Genomic DNA, 19,450 nt, shown 5'->3' with positions numbered 1-19,450 from the left:
CTGATCCTGGCTCTTGGCTATCAAACCAGGTCTAGAAGCAAAAAAGGTCCCGCACCTAAGGTGAACGGGAAGCAGAAGGGTTGTAAGGCTATCAAAATGGAGTTCTTTACTCCTTGATAGCGTACTCACGCTTGAACATCTCGTCAACCTTGGTCAGGTAGTAAGTACCAGGGAGGATAGTGGAAGCGTCACCCTTGGGGGTGTAGTCCTTCTGGAGATGGGCCTGCTTTCGGAGGTCGCACATCTAAACACATAATTAGCATTTATTCGTAAATGAATTGTAGTAATTCTTTGCTTACCTGGTCGTAGGTCTCAGGGGGGACGGCACGGCGGGCCTCGAGACGAGCAGGGATGTTCAGCACGTCGGAGATCTTCTCAACGCTACCGTTGATGCGGAAAGAAAGGAAACTGGCAGCAAGACCAGAGCCGTAGGAGAAGACACCAATTCGCTTGCCCTCAAGATCCTTGTTGTCGACAACGCTGATCAAACTGGCGAGACCACCCCAAACGCTGCCACAGTACATGTTACCAACGTTGGTGGCGACGTGGATGGCGGGGTTGACACGCTCCTGGAAGCGCTTCTTGGTGAGTGTCATAAAGGTCTTCTCGAGAACCTTATCGGTCAAGGACTTCTCGTAGTCCATGTCGCGGAGCTCAGGAGCGACCTCAGCAAAGACGGGAGAGTCGGCGTTGGCAAGGTAGTCGTGGTAGAGGAGACGAGCATAAGACTTCTGGACAAGCTTGCAAGTGGGAGAGTGGAAAGTAAGGTAGTCGAAACGGTCGAGGCTGGTCTTGGTAGAGTCCTCGCCGTTAGTGGCGCCGTTGGTGCCATTGGCCTGCTTGGCCTCACGCTTGCAGTAGGCGCGGTAAGCGGCATCGAGAGCCTTGCTGTAGCAGTTGACGGAGTAGTGGCCATCAACGTAGGGGTACTCGCTGGTAAGGTCGGGCTTGTAGAAATCGTAGGCGTGCTGCATGTAGGTACCACGCAGACCGGGCTCGGCAACAACAGGGGCGTTGGGGCCGATCAGGAGAGCGACGGCACCGGCACCACCAGTGGGGCGAGCATTACCCTTGGCGTAGAGAGCGATATCACCGGCAACGACGATAGCATCGCGACCGTCCCAAGCAGAAGACTCAACCCAGTTGATGGCGTTGAAAACAGCGTTGGTACCACCGTAGCAGGCGTTGATGGTGTCGACACCCTCAATGTTGGTGTTGTCACCAAAGAGCTGCATAAGCACACTCTTGACAGACTTGGACTTGTCGAGAAGAGTCTCGGTACCAACCTCGAGGAAACCTATCGAGTTGGGGTCGATGTTGTAGTTCTTGAGGAGCTTCGAGGTAGCGGTAAGAGCGAAAGAGTAGATATCTGAGGGGGGAGATCAGTTAGCGGTGATCCAATGGCATCATGATCATGGGATTTTGTAGAACGCGGTGAAGATGGTCGCGCTAAAAAAGATGATCTTTTTTCAGGGGACGGTGAGGAACGGGACAGTACAAACTTACCCTCGCGATCGTCACAGAAGCTCATCTTGGTCTGGCCAAGACCAATGGTGTACTTTCCGGCGCTAACGCCATCGAACTTCTCAAGCTCGACCTGGTCAACATACTAAAAACGAGTAAAATTGTGGTTAGCCAGGGTCATGATAAAAGAGGCGTTTCCAGCGTTGGGGGATCGATTATGAGGGGCACAATCTTGGAGGGGCACACGCGACCAGGAACCCGAACACGAGAGTCATAAACGCAGGGACTTTTTTTGCTCTCTGTCGCAGCCAAAAAGTTTGGGTGAGGGGCAACATTCAACGACAACAATTGCCAACAGCAGCAGAGCATTGAAGTCGCTGAAGATGCAGAACAGCATAAAGGGGGTAAATCTCAGCTTACCTGACTAGGGAAGTAAAGCTCAATGGCCTTGATACCAATGTTCTGAGGACGAGACATGTTTAAAGACTTTGGAGGGGAGTCGGTTGGTGGGGGAAGAGAGGAAGAAGACGAACAAAGAGAAGAGATGGGAAGAGAAGTTGAGAAGGAGGAAGAGGATGTGGAGATGACTTATAACAAAGTCGACAGCAGGACAGGACAAGGGAAGGGAAGGGGGTACCCGGAACGAATGCGCGAGATTGCGGGTAGTATGGAAGGTGTGAGGTGTCGTGTCGTGTCGTTCCTTTACTTCTATGGAGGTAAATTAATCTTTGTAGTGAAGTCAATGGATGGAATATGGGGTGTGATTACAAGGCTAGGCCAGCCAGGCCAGCCAGTTACTGCTACAGCTGGCGGGGTGAAGCGAGTGACCTGCTATTGTTGGGTAACTTAGTTGGGTTCAGAGGTATCAAGTTTTTCACCGCCCTTTGCCTCTTTCCACTGGATTGATGTTGTACTGTTGGCTTGTCGTGTAATTGGATTGGCTGATGTTTTAGGTATGAATTGTTGTCATGATGGGATAAAGACAGGGCAGAAGAATACCTTGACAAGTAGAAGCTTTGACCGTCTAAACAATAGTTGTTTTATCTTATATTGTTTCTACTTTCTAAGCACGCAGTACTTACTGTACCTCGACGTGGTAGATCTCATCCATCATGAGTTTCACCGAGCCATGCCCCGTCCTGTAATGACTCGAGAATCCTACCTATTCAAGCGCCATCCCATCATGACCTTCCCTCAGCCCATCTCACCTCTCTCTGCCTCTCTCTCACTGCAGGAGACTTGCACTTTACTTTTTCCCTTCTTGATCACGCCTCCCGCTTCCCGCTCCCGGTTCGTAACTGCAGCACATGTCGCCTCTGTCAGGGGCGCATGTAAAATGTACATAGTGCAACAAAGTTATCTCTCTGCCCCCCGTCCAATTTAGGATTGTTGTGGTGGGAGTGGATTAGCCGCTGATAGGTGGGACTTTGGACGGGTATAAGTCGCTGTACAGTTTAGTTCTAGTAGTTGGTTGAACCTCTCTCATGGCCTTTTGTTACTGTTGGAGACACGAACACGACAAGCGGCTTATTGCTAGTTTCTAGTTGAATCAACATGGGCAGGTCGTTGGCTTGCTGGTTTGATATTGTGGTAATTGATCGAGACAAGGAGAGCCTTGTAGATCTCTGTTGTTTTGACAGTTAGTACTATGATCATCTAATAGCTTTCAAAGCAATTGTTGAGACGGGCTGCTCTTAGAGGATACTGAGTACTAACCTACAACTTATCTAGCATGTAGTACTACCTACTACAAAACTTACAAGATACTTACTTTTCCTTTTCTATACAAGAGTGGACACAGTTTCAATCAAGATTTTTTATCTGATCCATCTGAATCCTCCGGTTCGCGGACGAAGCTCCCATCGCCACAATCCAAACTCCACCAGACGAAAAGAAACAGAAAAAAAAGAGGCCAAAGGGAATAAGTCAAGCCAAGAATCCAGAACCTGTGCTTTTCCAAGGGACTTGGCCGCTAGACAGGGGGTGGCTCACTACACCAACGCTAGTCCTTTTTCATTCATCTTCACTCAAACGGTTTTTGATATTCTTCAACTCTCGTCCCTTGCATCAGCTAGACATGATGCTCGGTACGGCACGTATTTCAATGACGTTCTGCAGGCCATGTCTTTCAATTAGAATACGAAATTCTGCACTAAGACTGTTATGTGTCTCACTGTAACTATTCAATTGCTGCATGTATTTACTTGCTACTTGGGAAGCGGCGGTACTATATCACTCAAAAGTCCCACTTCATGCATCCTTGGGATTCTTCCTTTCAGGTTCTATTTGCTATTGACATCCTTCCGGATCCTTTACAGGGACTCTACTGGTGTAAAGTGAACAGATCATCTACTGTGACTGGCATGTTTATTTGAGGTTGCTGCAACATGACATGCAAGCTTACCCTGTGGTTGAGGTTACCCTAATGTCAAGGTTGAACCATCATAAAGTGAGGGATCAACCCATACTCATCCAGCTTCATCATCCCGGTTTGTTCCTCATGTACGACACTTTTTCAAGCTTGTGATAATGTAAAGCATTACCTTATCAATCGCTCAACCGCCGCATTCCGTTCATCGGCGTGGGTCAAAACGAACCTCTCTAACTCTGATCAAGCTAGCTTTGCACTCTTTTAGTACAGCAGCCCGGCCGTTAAAGTCACAATATGCCGCTCAAGATAATCAACGTGCAGCATCTCAGGTACCACTTCAGAGCTTGCCTCTGTCAATTATCGCTCAAGAGGGATATACCCGTGGTACGTACACATATCAAGGCAGCGAGAGGATCTAGAACCTGGTCGTGATATCAATGTCCCAAGTTGGATAATATTCCATACCGAGAACAAAATAGCGTCGTAATACAAAACGTCGTTCTCGCTTCTACGATCTCTTATTCGGGTCGATCCTATCCGAATTTAGTTTCACTTTTTTTTTTGTTCAGGCTGTATGTAAGCCGCATGGCATCTCATCCCTTGCATGCAGACTTATCGTAGGATTTCTTTAGTGTGCTATTGCGAATACGTCATATTATAGACCAGCCTTGTGATCCTATGCGAATTCGATGATGCAGTATCGATCGTGGGGGTTTACTTTTTTCGTATTTGCTTGTCGCAACAAAACATCTCCTCCCCCGTATTCTATCCCTTGGCCCAAGCGATCCTGGTAGGATCTAACCGACAGGAGATCATACAGGCATCGATCTTACATCTGAATCATCTCTCTTCGCTGGAGCTAACAATGCCTGTCATCACTCGTGTTCGCTCACCTGATTTTCTTATCAGCTTATTATATGTGTAGCACAGCACCATGCTCGTGCGGCGTAAGCCCGAATGAAACTCTACGGCAGATTTATGCACAGTCATTATGTCTCGACTTATCAGACAACTTCACGAACCAATGGCTAGAGGAGATTTATCACGAAACTTTTGATGTATTACTTGACTATCCGCTAAAATGACCATTCAGTCCATGACAACCCAAATCTGACTCATAAACTCCAATCCAATGCTGTCGTGTGTATTCGTATCCATCATAAAACTGGGTTTGGAGTGTCATATCCAGAGTCCGAGGTACCCTTTGGCTTAGACTCTGCAGCAGGCTCGTCTACCTTCTGCTCCTCAGCTCCGGCCTCCGCTTCCTTGGGCTTGTCTTCAGCCTTCTCGTCCTTCTTCTCCTCGCTCTCCTTCTTGCCCTCCGTCTTCACCTCAGGCTCAGAATCAGAGTCAGAATCAGAATCAGATCCAGAACTCTCGCCGTTGTTCTTGCGCTTAGCCTTTGCTTTTGCCTTCTTGGCCTTCTTGCGTTCCTCCTTTCGCTTCTTTTTAGCCGCGGCCTTGATGGCCTCGGCCTCCTCCTTGCGCCTCTTCTCTGCGTCGTCAATTTCCTTCTGCTTCCTTTCTTTTCTAGTTTCAACAGCCCACTCATCAATAGCATCGATGACCCCGTCGGGGTCGCGCTTGTTCTTTAGAAGCAATCCTTGGATCTCTGCAGGGCTGAATTCGAGAGAGGGCATCTTGGCAGCGAACTTGGTAGCCAGTGCATTGATGCGTTCCAGGGTCTCAAGGCGAGTCTTTTTGGCCAGTGCAGCCTGCTTTAAAGCTTCCTCAGGATCTAAGTAGTTGGCCTTGGCCACTCCAACATCAACGTCTTCACCCTCGTAGGGGGCATAGATAGCACGGAAGATAGAGGCGCTCATATCAGCATCAGCCAAGCCGAACTGGACAATCTTGTCAACGCGACCAGGTCGAATTAGGGCTTTATCCAGCTTCTCCAAGTGGTTGGTGGTCATGATAAGAACACGGCCCTCTTGAGAAGCAACGCCGTCAAGGATGTTGAGGAGGCCAGACAAAGAGAGACGGCCAACGGGCACAGGAGCTGCAACAGTAGGAGCACCCGATCGTGTAGTCAACACAGGGTCTGCAACCGTCTCAGTTGAGTTGTCCCCATTTTTTTCTTCGCGGGTGTGTGTGAGACCAGCAGTGTCAATATCTTCTAGTAGGACAACACAGCGGCTAGGGAGTTCGGTGAAAAGACTACCGAGAGTCTCCTCATTAGCATGGATGGAGTTCAGGCTAACCATATAGATCCGCATGTTGAAGTGGCCAGCCAAAGCAAGACTCAGTGAACTCTTTCCAGTGCCAGGAGGGCCATAGAGAAGATAACCACGGCGATAAGGAATGCCACGGTTTGCGTACCAGCGACGAGTGTTGGGGTTGAGGTAATCGGTAACATCATCGATCAGATCGTTCTTGGTCTTTTCACTGAGAATGACCGTGGAAATAGGACGTCTGACTCGGCTCATGCAGCGCTGCCAGCTGGGATCAGCACCATTGTTGCCTGTGGGATTAGAACTACGGTAGATGACAGTCTGCTCATCGTCTTTCTGGACGTATTGGTCCTGAGCGTCTAGGAGGAGCTCCTTGATGATGCGTGGGTTACGGCCAAAACAAGAGATGGAAAGTTCCTCGCTTGGACTGCTGGAAGCGAAGCGTTCGCGGTTGTCAATACGTTCGAAGTTAAGGTAGTGACCCCTGTACCAAAACCAATGGGAACCAGCCGAGGGGGTGTATTTGAGAGGTTTCTTACTGTCATTTTCATCATTGTTATCGTCGTCCCAATCGTAAAGCCAAAAGGATCGGGATTTGATGTTGATGTTGACCATGAAGCGACGTGAACCCTGAGAAAAGCGTTGTTTGACAACCCATGCCATAACGATGTTGAAGATTTCGTCATCGTGGCGAATGCGAACAGTGGACATCAGATACTGGCCGATAATGCCCCAGGAGTATTCCCAGATGTAGTTCCCAACGAACACGACACCAGAGACGATGAGCAGCAGGGGGATGTAGACGTTGAGATCAAAGCCCAGATAGTGGTGAATGATACTGGAAAGGGTGGAAAACCCAGGGAAGATGAAGTCGAGAACAGCGAACTGCGGAGGTGCCGCCGGTAGGCCCTCGCCAGGACTTGTTGAATTTAGAGAGTCCATACTGTCGGCGGGTGAGATGTGTTGTAGAAAGGCAAGTGTTCCTACTTGCATGAATCTCTTTTGGTGCACTGTGATGTGGTGGGTTGCAACAAAAGTCAAACCAAGTCTGTAGAAACAGAAGAGATGAGAGTGAATGATAAAAAGAATTAACAGAAGGATAAAGTAGAGGTTTTATAGAGTTGATGCGTGATACGTGAGTACGTACTTTAGGAAAGAGGCATCCATCCACATGCACATGAACTTAGATGCATGAGCTAGGGCGGACCCTCAGCCTTACAACACATTCAAAGGCAACTTTGTTCCCGTTTTGACTCACATCCCGAGCAATGATAAGCCTCTCGCCGTGCCATAAATGGAATAGAGTTCTTTTGATTTGTGGAGTAAGAGTAAATATGATGATTTCCTCCTCAATATCAGGCATCACAGCATCCACAGCCAGGCAGCAGGTACTTTGGTCCATTGATTTTCCTTTACTCTTTGACTCTTTGATACGCTAGAATCTTTATTACTGGTTGATCATATGCGTACCTACATCCCTTGCCTTGCCAAGTAACATATATCGGTAACTGGTGTTTGCTTACTGTCCATAGATCTCTTGGTTGCCTCTTTTTCTTTCAGCAAACCAGTAATAGACACATCAGATTGGATAAAATGACATGCAGTACAACAAACAACTCGTAGTATGATGATGACTGCATATTGCATCTTGAACTCTAGACCGTAATTATGCTTGCAGTGAAAACTCAACCTTCAACATGAATCAGGATATTTCTTTCAATATTAAAAGAAGATTTGTCGTCATAACTCAGTCTAGACTCTTAGAAACCTAAACTAACAGGGGAGGAGTCACAGGAGGAGCAGCGTCAGGGTCCACTGAAACTTTGCCATGATAGCCGTGATAGGTTTCCACTGAGGCTGTGTTTTCGGGGGGATTGGCTGGTGCGTATGGGGAAGTCAGGCACTGCAGACAGCGTGCATCGCTCAAACCCGAGATGCACAGGCACGGCCACTGCAAGTCGACAGGCAAACTTCAAGGCTTTTTGGCCGTCCAAGACTGACGTCAATACAAGATAACATATGGAAATGAATCATAAAATTTAACTTAAATAAAATAGATAATGAGTAATAACTTGGTCCCATGTGACTCCTTTCGCCGTCCCAATTGTCGTTAACCATACATCCCATATACAATCATTAAACAAAAAGAAATGCTTCCCTTTGACACTATAATTCTTGATCACTCCAATCAGAGCTCCATTCGCTCTCTGACCGGGGACCACTTCTGCCCCCCTGGAAAGGATTGCCTGGTTGGTTTTGACCAGTCACGTTGATAAAAGGTGCTGCTTCGGGCATTTGAGCGTTCATGGGAGGTGGTGGCATAGGAGGAGAAGGGCCATTCATCTGCGCAGGAGAGTAACCACCTCCATAACCAGGATCGTAGCCTTGTCCTTGATCGTAAACACCATCATCGTAACCTCCTTCGTAACCTCCACCGAACCCGGGATCGAACCCTCCGTCCATGGGTCCACCCATCGGAGGCGGAGGCGGAGGAGGTGGGCCACCGTTCATCGGCGGCATCGGCATCGGCATCCCCATAGGCTGTACTGGAGGTCGGGGAACGGCTCCGTCAAAGTGCTTACGAGAGCCTCCGCCATCCTTGCGACTACGTCCGCTCTTCTTGCTACGGCTGCTGCCGGTACTACTGCCGCTGCTGCTGCTGTTACTACCTCCGTAGTAGTAGTACCCGTGAGGTCGGGCAACCCAGTAGAGTTGTGTTTCTGGTTCGTTCCAGTATGAAAAGGCCGAACCACCTGATCGGACAGAGCGGTCATCATCAAAGTCTCGAGTTCTCTTCTTGACGGCAGTGGCACCTGGAGGTGCACCGGCAACCCAAGACAAAAACCGAATAGCCATGGGCTGCTTCTTGGGGATTCTGGCATATGTAGTTGTCCATGCTGATGAGTTGGTGTCATCCGAGTAGACGGATGAACCGCCAAATGACTTGTGTGACATGTTGATGGGATATATATGATGGCTTTATTGGGAAGTGAGGTTGTCTAGTGATTGATGGTGGTGAAGTGTTGCTCACGAACCAAATCGTGAAGCTTGGGCTTGGTGTTGTGCAATAGGACAAGCAAGGAGTAGATGGTAAGGGGTTCCTTGTATAAGTGAAGGGAGATCGACAAGAATAAAACTAAAGAAGAAAGACGAGGCAAAGAACAAGACGGACATGGCAGCATGATATAGACGGGAGACTAACACAGACCAGACCAGAACCCCAGTCGAGGTTTCTACTATATTATGGCATTGCACATTACACTACACATCCATGGAGTAATCGTCAGGATCGACTGCCTTGTCAAGCCATCACATATTCTGCGGGCGACGACACGACCAAAAAGAGAGGTTATTGTTCCCCCCCATGGTTGTCGCACATTACACAGCAGTAGGCTCTAAGAAGGGTAGCGACAGGAGCAAGACCGGCAGGGGGGAATTATGATGGTCGAATCAAAGTGAGTGTAGTGAGCGTTCGTCTGTGCAGCTGTGTGAGCGAGCCTATACGAGACGACCAAAACGTTCCAGGTGATGTGCAGTACCAGTTACCAGTAACAAATCTGCAGGTGACGAACCACCAATGAACCTGGACATCGTTTGGTTCCTTGAGGCTCTCTCGGGCGAGCAGCCGTACAGAACAAAGGGTGCGCCATGTTCGCCCTGCTTTTGAGAGAGGTGATCTGGGACCAGAGATGAGGGTGTAAGAGATGCAAATTTCGTGGACGAGTAGATTTATGTGAAGCGAAATATGCAGCACTTTTCTGCGAATATATGGTTAGTCAGGAGTTGTTAACTGAAGAAAAGATTATTTGGATGACACCAAGTCAATTGACCACGGAATACAAAGATCAAGTCTAATCTTAGGTACCTGGAACAGTAATGTATTGGGCATAGGATCAACTTCCTTGAAACTTGACCTAACACAAAACCCCGTTGAGCAGCATAATTACATAGCACGAACGACTGATCACTCGAACTAAACACAACATGATGCGAACGGGTCGAGGATAGGCGACGCCCAGACGTCATGCAATCAGGACATACCGCTGTGGCTACTTTGTCTCCTCTCTGTCTCTCAAGTATCAACCTCGACCAAGGTAACGAAACGAGGCTGCAGTGCACATCTAAAGAACCTGAGTTATGAGTGCTCGGTTGCAAAGCGCTCGTCTTGAAGCACAACGATTGGCCGACGTCTGCTGCAAGCTGCGAGCTGCCGCGGCGCAGGGAGGAGGGGAACAAGTTTAGTTTGGTTGGGTGAGAGAAGAAAAGAGGGGAAACGATTATTCAACTGGGAGTGCTGTGACATGATGAGATAGGATGAGGTTTCATGCAGTTGGCTTGAAAATGGAATGTCATGGTATGGAAATAGCCGCTCAAGAGTAGTGAGCTCTGTAAGTGGGTGGAGTGAGGTGAGGTGAGGTGATCTGATGTGCAGAAACGAAACAGAAAACATCAATTATAAGGCTGACGATCCAAGGATGGACGCTCGAGAGATGCATGGGAAGTATATGCATGCTCTTTTGAGCCTTGTTTATATTTGTAGTGGTAGTTTAAGGTAGGACTTTACTTTGTATGTGTTGATAATGCAATCAATGTAGGGTAACAGTACTGAAGCCATCGCGTTGACATGGACAACCGGTCCATGATCGATTATTCGCGACCGATGAAACAGCTGGTAATAGATGGTTCACTTGATCTTCACTAAACTCACTGGTTCACGGAGGATTTAATCCTTCGCGTCCGTGTGATCTCCAGTCTATGCGAGTATTAACTAAAACCCACCACCATTGATATCTACGAAGGTGGAACGCATGGTTCAACATCTCAAGTCACTAGGCGACCCGAGACTAAGGTTTTGTTTCATGGTTGCTCTAGGTTTCCAGTAATGATCCGGCAGTTCAACAAAGGGACTAGCTAGACGTACCCCAGACAAGACACATGTATAGATAACGAAACAAATAAAAGCGAGGCGAGCAATGCTTCATTTGGGTGGTTGCTTGATATAAGAGCTAGTTAGATCTCACCTGCTTGTGTTGAAAAAGAAAAAGAGCAATGAGAGTCTCGCGTCTGACACCATCTTTTTCGTGACAACGCATACATCGAAATCGTCCAACTTTGTCTGCATCTGAAAGAAGAAACGAGAGATTGCGGACTCTGGTTGGACACGGCATGAGACTGTGTTATCGGGAAGTAACTCTTGTTTTGATGTGACCATGTTCCCGAGTCCGTGTTGCACGTTTCCGAAGCATAAGCTTGGAGACACAAGACATGTGAGATGAGAGAGGCAGCCCGAGCGGTACAGACATAAGCGGGATATTAGTCGAAGGGAGCACAATTTGGCACGCGATATTAATTCTGTGAATGCAATCAAAATTAAAAAAAATTACTTCTGATGGAGTAAAATCCTTGGCTATGTTAAATAAAAGTGACGTTTTGAGAAAACTTGGAAGCGATGAAGGAAAGGCAGGATATTTGTGTGGATCTTTTTAATGAAGCTGGCAGTTAATAACGGGTTACCCAAAAAAGATTCAGCCCTCAGTTTCTACCCTGAGATTTGCTGTGATCAGCGGAAACGGGGGACATCCGAGATTGATTTGAGGGACCTGGACCTGAGGATTGGGACAGGACAGGACATGACAAGCCAAGCCAAGCCGAGCCAAGGAGACCAAGTCAAGTCAAGTCAAGTTCATTGCCGGTTCGGCCGGGATCGACAGTGACATGTTAGGAATGCGATGAAAGGGGAAGAGTTTTTGATAAACCACAACAGATGATATGATTCTCATTGTCAATCACATATATAGAGTCTATAGACATCTTGTCAGATGTTGTTTCTCCATCTTTCTAGACCCTGATTCACAAGTCCCCATTCATCTATCGACCAACTTTTTTGCTCTGTAATCCTGGTCCGGTTTGGTTGCCAAGCGAGACAGAGAGAGAGGAGCTGATGTCTCCGGTCAAAGATGGAGGTGAACTGTCATCAAGGCCGAGACTGCGTAAACTGAAGGCTACGAGGATAGTAAATACGAGGTTTCTACCACGTAAACAATAATAACAACATGATTATGCATCGTGGAAGTAGACTACTATGTAGACTGACTGACTAGTCTAGTCCAACAAAAGTCTGGTGAGTTCTAATGCAATGACGCAGGAATGAAACCTCTCTCCATCCACTACAAACGCAGAGCCATTGCTCATTGCTGCGTGCTGAAACTGGTCCATCTTGGTTGATCCGCCAATCGCTTGAGGCGGACCATGGTCACTGACCTCCTTGGAGACCCTAGCCAGGTCCACTGGTTGAATGGCAACAAGGGGGGGTTGTTATTTTTCTCTTGCCAGCAAAAGTACAACAAATAGAGGTTGCAATTGAACAGACATCTCGGATCCGTATTAGACTCTTAGACTCTTCCAAAAGGCCGTGGAATGAATTCGGTCATGGCGTGCTCTTAACTTCAAACTTGAGGACCATGTTCAGGTCCAAGGAAAAGCAAAAACCTTACTTGGCGACTCTCCCAGTCCACCTCTAGCTTAGTTTCGTTGCTCGTTCCCCTAGATGGCCCCTACCAGTCCCCTAGGTCGACCACTTTCCCCTTTCTAGGTTGTATTTCACTGGTTCAGTCTTGGTCAAAGTATCCACTCGAACCCGCTGAGGTACCCTCTACGGCATGGCGCCTCTTGTCTATCATTGGTCCGCTCTCTCCCTCTTGCTCCCGCGTAGCCACTCAGTCGCTCCCTCGTTCCCTCTCGAAACCCGCTTTCTCTTTCTTGGCTTTTTTGCACTTCCTGCCCATCCATTCATACCCATTCCCCATTCATCCATCGATCCATCCATCTCAACCAAACGGCTAAACAATTCAATCTGTCAATCACTCAATCAACTCATCGACATCTTCAGCCCGAAAACCTTCACTCATCATCTCAAACTCTCGATTCTGCTCGACGCGACCAAATTCATCTATATCGAATTCGATCACCACTCGTTTCGCTAAATACCTCTCGCATTCCGACTCAAACTGGCCTCCCTTTCGACATTGACCAGCCGACCGCTCTCCCAACCAAACCCGACCGTAGATTGCCCCCTCTAGGACAACAACCTTGACTTCAACGCTCGACAATTAATTCACCACCCCTAGGGCACGCCCTTGCCGGCGTCTCTGGCTCGAAGCCCTAGCCTACTTCTTCATCACGCCATGGATCCCAACGACAGCAAGATCTCTGCCGCCTCGCGTCGCTCTTCGACCCGACGATCGCGCTCCCTTAGGTTATCAGCTGGCAGTGCTGTTGTCGAAGATGACTACGACCTCAATGCCATGATGGTGGCGGACGGATTCCGACCCACTGATACTACCACCTCTTCAAACACGAACCCGACACCAAACTCGAGTACTCACCATGAACCTTCATTGTCCCCGACCGAGTCTTTCTCTCAGCCAACAACCTCCGCAAAGTCATCCGAGGCATCTATCGCGCCCCGTTCATCATCAGAGATCACACCTGCTATTCGAAACCGACCTTCCAGTATCTCAAAACCGCACCGAAACCACGACTCTCTTGCTCTCCGAAATGATGGCACGACCATGGCTGATAGATCTCATGTGCGAAACAACCCTAGCCTATCATCAGACGCCCCTGTCATCCGTGCTGAAAGCCCTTATACTGGCCCATCTGGTCCATCACACCCATACAACATGTACCCCCAGCGAACAATGAGTATGGCCACTACCTCAACCGCCGCCAATGCTATCATACCAGATGATAGGCCTTATCAAGGAGCTCAGGGTCCAGCGCACCCATATGCGCTTTATACGCAAAACACCACTTCCGGCGAGAGTAGCAGTCAATCAATCCCAGTAGGGTTCAACGGTTTGGGGACAACATACCAACGGCAAATAGGACCAGATGGAGAAGAGGCAGGAGATTTAGTAGGCCCTTTGGGTCACACAGAAGAGCTACCGCCTTATACAAGATACCCGGACAACGCTTATGTGCCCAGGCCCACTGCACAAGCACCGGTTTCCCCAGTATCTCCCGTGTCAGAACCATCCTCACCAATTAGAGAAGGACCAGGTGCTCAAATACCCGGTGCTGGTGGAATTGGAATCGCAACTCGTGACCCCGAGTTCTCTTCGACTGATGACGACCTGGCTTTGCCAAGAACCCGACCCTCTATGAGAAGCGCGAACTCTTCAGACAACAGTTCACACGACATCAACAGTGCTGCCGCTGGAATTTCCGAGAAACCTCCCGTCAACAAATGGCAACGGCGGGCTAAGAAGAAGCTATGCGGGATCGTGCCTTACTGGGCCATCTGTCTCCTGTTTGTTGGTCTTGTTCTGATGGGGATTATCATGGGTGCTGTTATTGGGACGATGCTTACTAAAAATCACCCACCTCCGCCCCCTGATATTGACGAGTAAGTTGTATACCGACGACCTGACATGACTTTTATGCTAACTTTTCAGCAACAAATATTTATCACCTCCTACTCCAACAACATACGACCCTGAAATCTTGACAGCTATACCCACTGATCTACCACCCATGGCAACAGGCCGTTTTGCCCTTCCCAACATTGACCCTAGCCCCCAGGGGTATAGTGCTTGCTTCAACGATACAACACAATCATCAGCTTGGTCCTGCGATATCGTTTATCCCCTCTGGTCGATACAGGTTTTGGAAGATTCGGACCCCAAGAACGAATCCGCGATCTCCTACAACCTGACGCTCAGGGCTATTGACGATGACAAATACCCATTTCCGTGGGGTGCCCAACCCCCAAGCATTAATACGGTTGCTATGAAGCTGGTCAACGATACAACTGACGTTGCACGCGGTCCTGCTTGGTGGTTAAGGACAACATATAACAAAACCGTCATTGTATCAGACAAGAAGCTTGGCGAGTTAGAGAAGCGAGGTTGGGATGAAGATGGAGGTGATTACGAAGATTACAATTCATTCCATCGATTCAAGAACAAGCCAATGAATGCCAAGGTGGGCGAGCGACCTTGGATTTGTACCTGGCCAAACACCGTGATCGAATTCTTCATTTATCCCAACGAAACCGCCACTGGATACCACCCAACCCCGACAACAAACGACGGTGTTGCTACTACGACAGAGAACAGCTATGCGACGGAAACAACCGCTTGGGATGCTTGGAAACTTCCCGTCTACCCTCATGTCTACAAGATGATGGAGCGCCGCTTTCTCTGGGACGAAGATTCGGTAGCCACATGCACTCAATACGAAATTACAGGCGACGGAACCAACTCAACGGCGCTTATAAGGAATGGCACAAGAATCACAATAACTATCCAGGAAGATGAGGACGAGGACTTCATCTCAGGGCTAGAGCTCACATGGACAGGAAAGGGCAAGCGAGATCTCCCACAACTAATGAGACGGACAAGTCCAGCACTTACCGATTGCGCTTGCATATGGAAATCTCAATAGAGCGTCGACTCATCACGAACGAGTCATGATCAAGAACATGGCTTGCTCTTGATCTCTTTTACTTATTTTTCTTTCGGTATTACACGGCGTTATGCATACAAGACTGGGATGGGGTTTGGATTGCACGATTTTCTTATATCTATCTTACATCGTGTACGCACCATTGCGTTTTTGTCGTTATTCAAGAATGCATCACGGGAGACGCGATTACAACGTAACGGATTGCATTTTTGGGTTACAAATGAAGGCACGGGAATATTTGGAGTTAGAGGAGCGACTGGCGGTTTACGAAAAGAAATGCTTTTCCTGAATTAAATCATTAAAATATGACTATATTTTGCTTCTGACTACTGTGAATGTTCGTAAACGTGGATAAACTTGTACTGTGTTATTGGGTCTCTTTTATCCAAAATGATGTATTATATGGACGCGGCTCCTATATCCTTTATGTATGAACCGTATATTGTTCATCGTTCTATCCCCAATCTCATCGATTGTCATTGCAGATGATAGTTTAATTTGTCCGATTGAGTTGCTCGACACACGAACCATAGATCGAGACAGAATCCCCGAATCCATCGCTCAATATTGGCGCAACTTCCCATCGCGACGTCAACTCGTCTTGATATGGGGTAAAATTCCCTGATATATGTTGGGCGGTATTTTGACGCTGCAAATCCGGCTCGGAAGCTCTGTTGGTTTCGCTGGGATTCAAAAGTCGTCACTGAGCATCTTTCGCAATATCTGTCTCATTCTCAGGTGTTTCGCGAATCTCGTTGTCGATGATATCCTTTCTCCCATCACGGAAATCTCGCATAAGAGACAAAAATACAGAGTTCTTCCACTTCTCGCCATCTTCATGCTCGACTGATTCTAACAGCCGTTCAGCAGCGTCTGCGACCTCGGACTTTGTCTTGACAGTCTCGACGGGTTCGGGTTCGGGTTCTTGAAGGATAGACTCTCGTTCCGCCTCGATGGAGAGATTGCCGATGTCATCAGTGACAAGTTTGAGAGGATTCGCTTCTAGTCTTGGCTCGACGGTGGTTTCTTGGGAGGCGCGTTCGGCTTCGGCTTGCGCTACCGCTGCGTCGTTGAGTTCTAGTTCGCGAGCCATCTTATCCATCATGGCGTCTACTTCTTCCATGCCCCCGCCACCGTTGGTTGCCATCCATTTAGACATTTCGTCGTCAAAACCAGCTTCTTGTGCCGGTGCTGTGGTGTTGTCCATGAAAGTACCGTTGGACTGGCCGTACATGGGCGCAAAAGCATTGTTAGGTTGCATGAATGCGCTGTGGAAATTCATCTGAGGGGTTGGCTGGTGCATCTGGGGCGCGGCTTGAGAGAAGCCATTCTGAACAGGTTGTCGTTGCTGCGACTGATTCGCGAAGCGGCTGAAGTCGGCTGCCCAGTTACTCGTATCTACTGAAGGGGAGTGATGCGCTTGGTTGAAGTGTGGTTGTGCGGCATGGAATGCGTGCGGATGTCCTTGTTCAAGAACAGCAGCATGGGCTGCTAACCTTCCTGCTGCGTGGTGATGCTGGGCAACCCCCGGAAGGGTTGACGAGCCATCCATGAATGCGTCAAAGCCATTCGCGCCTTGCATATGCTGTGGTGTAGATCTGAAGGACTTGACGAGTTCAGTAGGCAGTCCTGTAGGATATCATATTTGCACTTACAGCATGGCCTTGAGGACCGGCGCGATCTATGAGCCTGTCCTGATGATGACTGACATCTCGAGCCTGGTGATCGATGAGTCGCTTGAAGGGAGTACCCCCGCTACATGAAGCGTCCGCCATGATTGTATGTATGTATGGGTATGTCGTCAAGATGTTGGTATCCAAGTAGTATGCCTCGGTCTAGGCGGGGTGTTTGTTTCTAGTGGCGGCGCGAATAGAAAGATGATAGATGGTTAAAGAGAATGCGCAATAGATAATGATGTGTATATAGACAGGAAGTAATAAATAATAATATCAAAATTGAAAAAGGCGAATGAGATGTGAGGTTTGAAGATGAATAATCCAAGAAAGTGCCGTTTCCCCAGATTCTAAAAGCAGGACAGTCAATGGCTCGTGATCTTATACATAACGGCTACTGTAGCGTCCGGGGAAGCTTGCGACCGAGGCAACATCAACTTTCGGTACGTACTTTGCGTCTACCGCCGTTCGGGAACAAAAGCGGTAAGTGGGGGTTGGGATGGCGATTAGACGATAAGATCACGTATCGATTCACGTGACCTTCAGCTTGGCCAACTGTCACCACCGCCACGGTCTGGTGCGCGATAGCTCCAGGTCATGGGCGGTATCGTGTCCTCTGATAGTAGCCACCTTTTATAAATCATCCCTTTTCTATTTGTTTCTTTTTGCGCTGTAACTCTGGTGTGAAATCAAACAAAATGGTATGTTCCTACCTGACAAAAACCCACTTGCCTTGATCAATATCTAGATATATTGATTACAGTAAAGCTAACTCTCCTCCCCTTTAGTCGGCGCAAGTTATCTCCAACTCCGGTCATGAGGACATGATTGTACGTTCCACCCCCCGAATGATGCGATTGGGAGCTACACGATGCATTGTATAGCTCTCGAACACATACACAGCCAATCTTCCTACCACCTCGAACTCCACTGACAGCTTCTCCAGCATGATGCTGTCCTCGACTACTACGGCCGCAGGCTAGCTACATGCTCTGGCGACAAGACGATCAAGATCTTTGAGATTGAAGGCGAGACCCAGCGATTGGTCGAGACTCTGAAGGGGTGAGTACAACACTCGTCGCATCACAAACAATAACTGACCGGGAGGAATCAATAGTCATGAGGGTGCTGTCTGGTGTGTCGCCTGGGCGCATCCCAAGTACGGCAACATCCTAGCATCGGCTGGCTACGATGGCAAGGTCTTTATCTGGAAGGAGCAGGGTGGACAGAGCAACGGATGGCAGCGAATCTACGACTTTCCTCTACACAAGGCCTCGGTCAACATCGTCTCTTGGTCTCCCCACGAGGCTGGCTGCCTGCTAGCATGCGCTTCTTCCGACGGCAACGTCAGCGTTCTCGAGTTCAAGGACAACAGCATCGACCACACCACCTTTGCCGCTCACGGCCTCGGCGTCAACTCCGTTTCTTGGGCCCCCGCTACAACCCCCGGCAGCATTGTGAGCAGCGCTCCTGGTCCTGGTGCTACTGGTAACCGCCGATTCGTCACTGGCGGTAGCGACAACGTCCTCAAGATCTGGGCCTTTGACCCTGCTTCTCAGACCTACAAGCAGGAGCGTGAGCCCCTGACTGGCCACACTGACTGGGTTCGAGACGTTGCCTGGTCCCCTACCGTCCTCCAGAAATCCTACATCGCCTCCGCCTCCCAGGACAAGACTGTCCGCATCTGGACATCTGATCCTTCAAACCCTACTCAGTGGGAATCCAAGGTTCTTCCTTTCGAGGCGGCTGTATGGCGAGTTAGCTGGTCTCTTAGTGGTAACGTGCTGGCAGTCAGTGGCCAGGACAACAAGGTGTCATTGTGGAAGGAGAACCTACGGGGTGAGTGGGAGTGTGTTAAGACTATTGAGGAATAGACTATGGTTACGTACAACAACACCTTGATGGATACAAATAGGAGAGCCAGGCGTTCAAGGGCAAACAAAAGGGTGATTATCTTGCTATGGCCTCTCAAACCCAATACCGAACGAGATGTGAAGATGCGATTCCATGGCCTGGTTATGCTCATCTTCTCTTGGGCTATTTATTTTGTAGCTTAAAGCTTATTCTGTTACCCTCTAGATACTATAAAAGACGCCAGTTGTGCGTAACAAGGGGGATGAAGCTGATTGTTATCAAGACAGGCACGATGGCGATGTAAGGCGAGAGGCAAGCTTTGTTGGCTTGCGGGCATAGAGTTATGAATTTAAGCAATGATGAATAAGGTTAATCTATACACTATAATGATATCGGATTGCCCCGGATGAAACACGCCCTGAACCAAAGCGCCGCATAATTCTCAA

General features: G+C 48.5%; 7 protein-coding genes across 7 annotated transcripts; 2 read left to right on the top strand and 5 right to left on the bottom strand.

Moving 5' to 3' along the window:
* Window positions 1-106: 106 nt before the first annotated feature.
* Window positions 107-1,941, bottom strand: HCS1 (ATP-dependent 5'-3' DNA helicase hcs1; the record flags this gene model as incomplete). Its single annotated transcript, XM_044856787.1, has 4 exons — window positions 107-244; window positions 300-1,369; window positions 1,507-1,609; window positions 1,885-1,941. 4 exons carry the CDS (start codon window positions 1,939-1,941, stop codon window positions 107-109), a joined length of 1,368 nt encoding a protein of 455 aa, XP_044704100.1.
* A 3,051-nt stretch (window positions 1,942-4,992) lies between these two features.
* Window positions 4,993-6,951, bottom strand: FPOAC1_012430 (uncharacterized protein; the record flags this gene model as incomplete). The annotated part of the gene is made up of 1 exon (XM_044856786.1): window positions 4,993-6,951. The coding sequence occupies one exon, from the start codon at window positions 6,949-6,951 to the stop codon at window positions 4,993-4,995; it is 1,959 nt and encodes a 652-aa protein (XP_044704099.1).
* A 1,224-nt stretch (window positions 6,952-8,175) lies between these two features.
* On the bottom strand, window positions 8,176-8,964 carry FPOAC1_012429 (uncharacterized protein; the record flags this gene model as incomplete). The annotated part of the gene is made up of 1 exon (XM_044856785.1): window positions 8,176-8,964. The coding sequence occupies one exon, from the start codon at window positions 8,962-8,964 to the stop codon at window positions 8,176-8,178; it is 789 nt and encodes a 262-aa protein (XP_044704098.1).
* Window positions 8,965-9,445: 481 nt separating this feature from the next.
* Window positions 9,446-11,221, bottom strand: FPOAC1_012428 (uncharacterized protein; the record flags this gene model as incomplete). Its single annotated transcript, XM_044856784.1, has 3 exons — window positions 9,446-9,767; window positions 10,051-10,058; window positions 11,105-11,221. 3 exons carry the CDS (start codon window positions 11,219-11,221, stop codon window positions 9,446-9,448), a joined length of 447 nt encoding a protein of 148 aa, XP_044704097.1.
* A 1,972-nt stretch (window positions 11,222-13,193) lies between these two features.
* On the top strand, window positions 13,194-15,456 carry FPOAC1_012427 (uncharacterized protein; the record flags this gene model as incomplete). Its single annotated transcript, XM_044856783.1, has 2 exons — window positions 13,194-14,416; window positions 14,466-15,456. 2 exons carry the CDS (start codon window positions 13,194-13,196, stop codon window positions 15,454-15,456), a joined length of 2,214 nt encoding a protein of 737 aa, XP_044704096.1.
* Window positions 15,457-16,177: 721 nt separating this feature from the next.
* FPOAC1_012426 (uncharacterized protein) lies at window positions 16,178-17,252 on the bottom strand (the record flags this gene model as incomplete). The annotated part of the gene is made up of 2 exons (XM_044856782.1): window positions 16,178-17,083; window positions 17,133-17,252. The coding sequence occupies 2 exons, from the start codon at window positions 17,250-17,252 to the stop codon at window positions 16,178-16,180; spliced, it is 1,026 nt and encodes a 341-aa protein (XP_044704095.1).
* A 596-nt stretch (window positions 17,253-17,848) lies between these two features.
* SEC13 (GTPase-activating protein S13) lies at window positions 17,849-19,024 on the top strand (the record flags this gene model as incomplete). Its single annotated transcript, XM_044856781.1, has 4 exons — window positions 17,849-17,851; window positions 17,939-17,980; window positions 18,097-18,212; window positions 18,268-19,024. The coding sequence occupies 4 exons, from the start codon at window positions 17,849-17,851 to the stop codon at window positions 19,022-19,024; spliced, it is 918 nt and encodes a 305-aa protein (XP_044704094.1).
* Window positions 19,025-19,450: the final 426 nt, after the last annotated feature.

Source organism: Fusarium poae, chromosome 4 (genome assembly GCF_019609905.1).
Source record: "Fusarium poae strain DAOMC 252244 chromosome 4, whole genome shotgun sequence".
Taxonomy (NCBI): domain Eukaryota; kingdom Fungi; phylum Ascomycota; class Sordariomycetes; order Hypocreales; family Nectriaceae; genus Fusarium; species Fusarium poae.
This window is presented reverse-complemented; position numbering and strand designations above follow the sequence as displayed.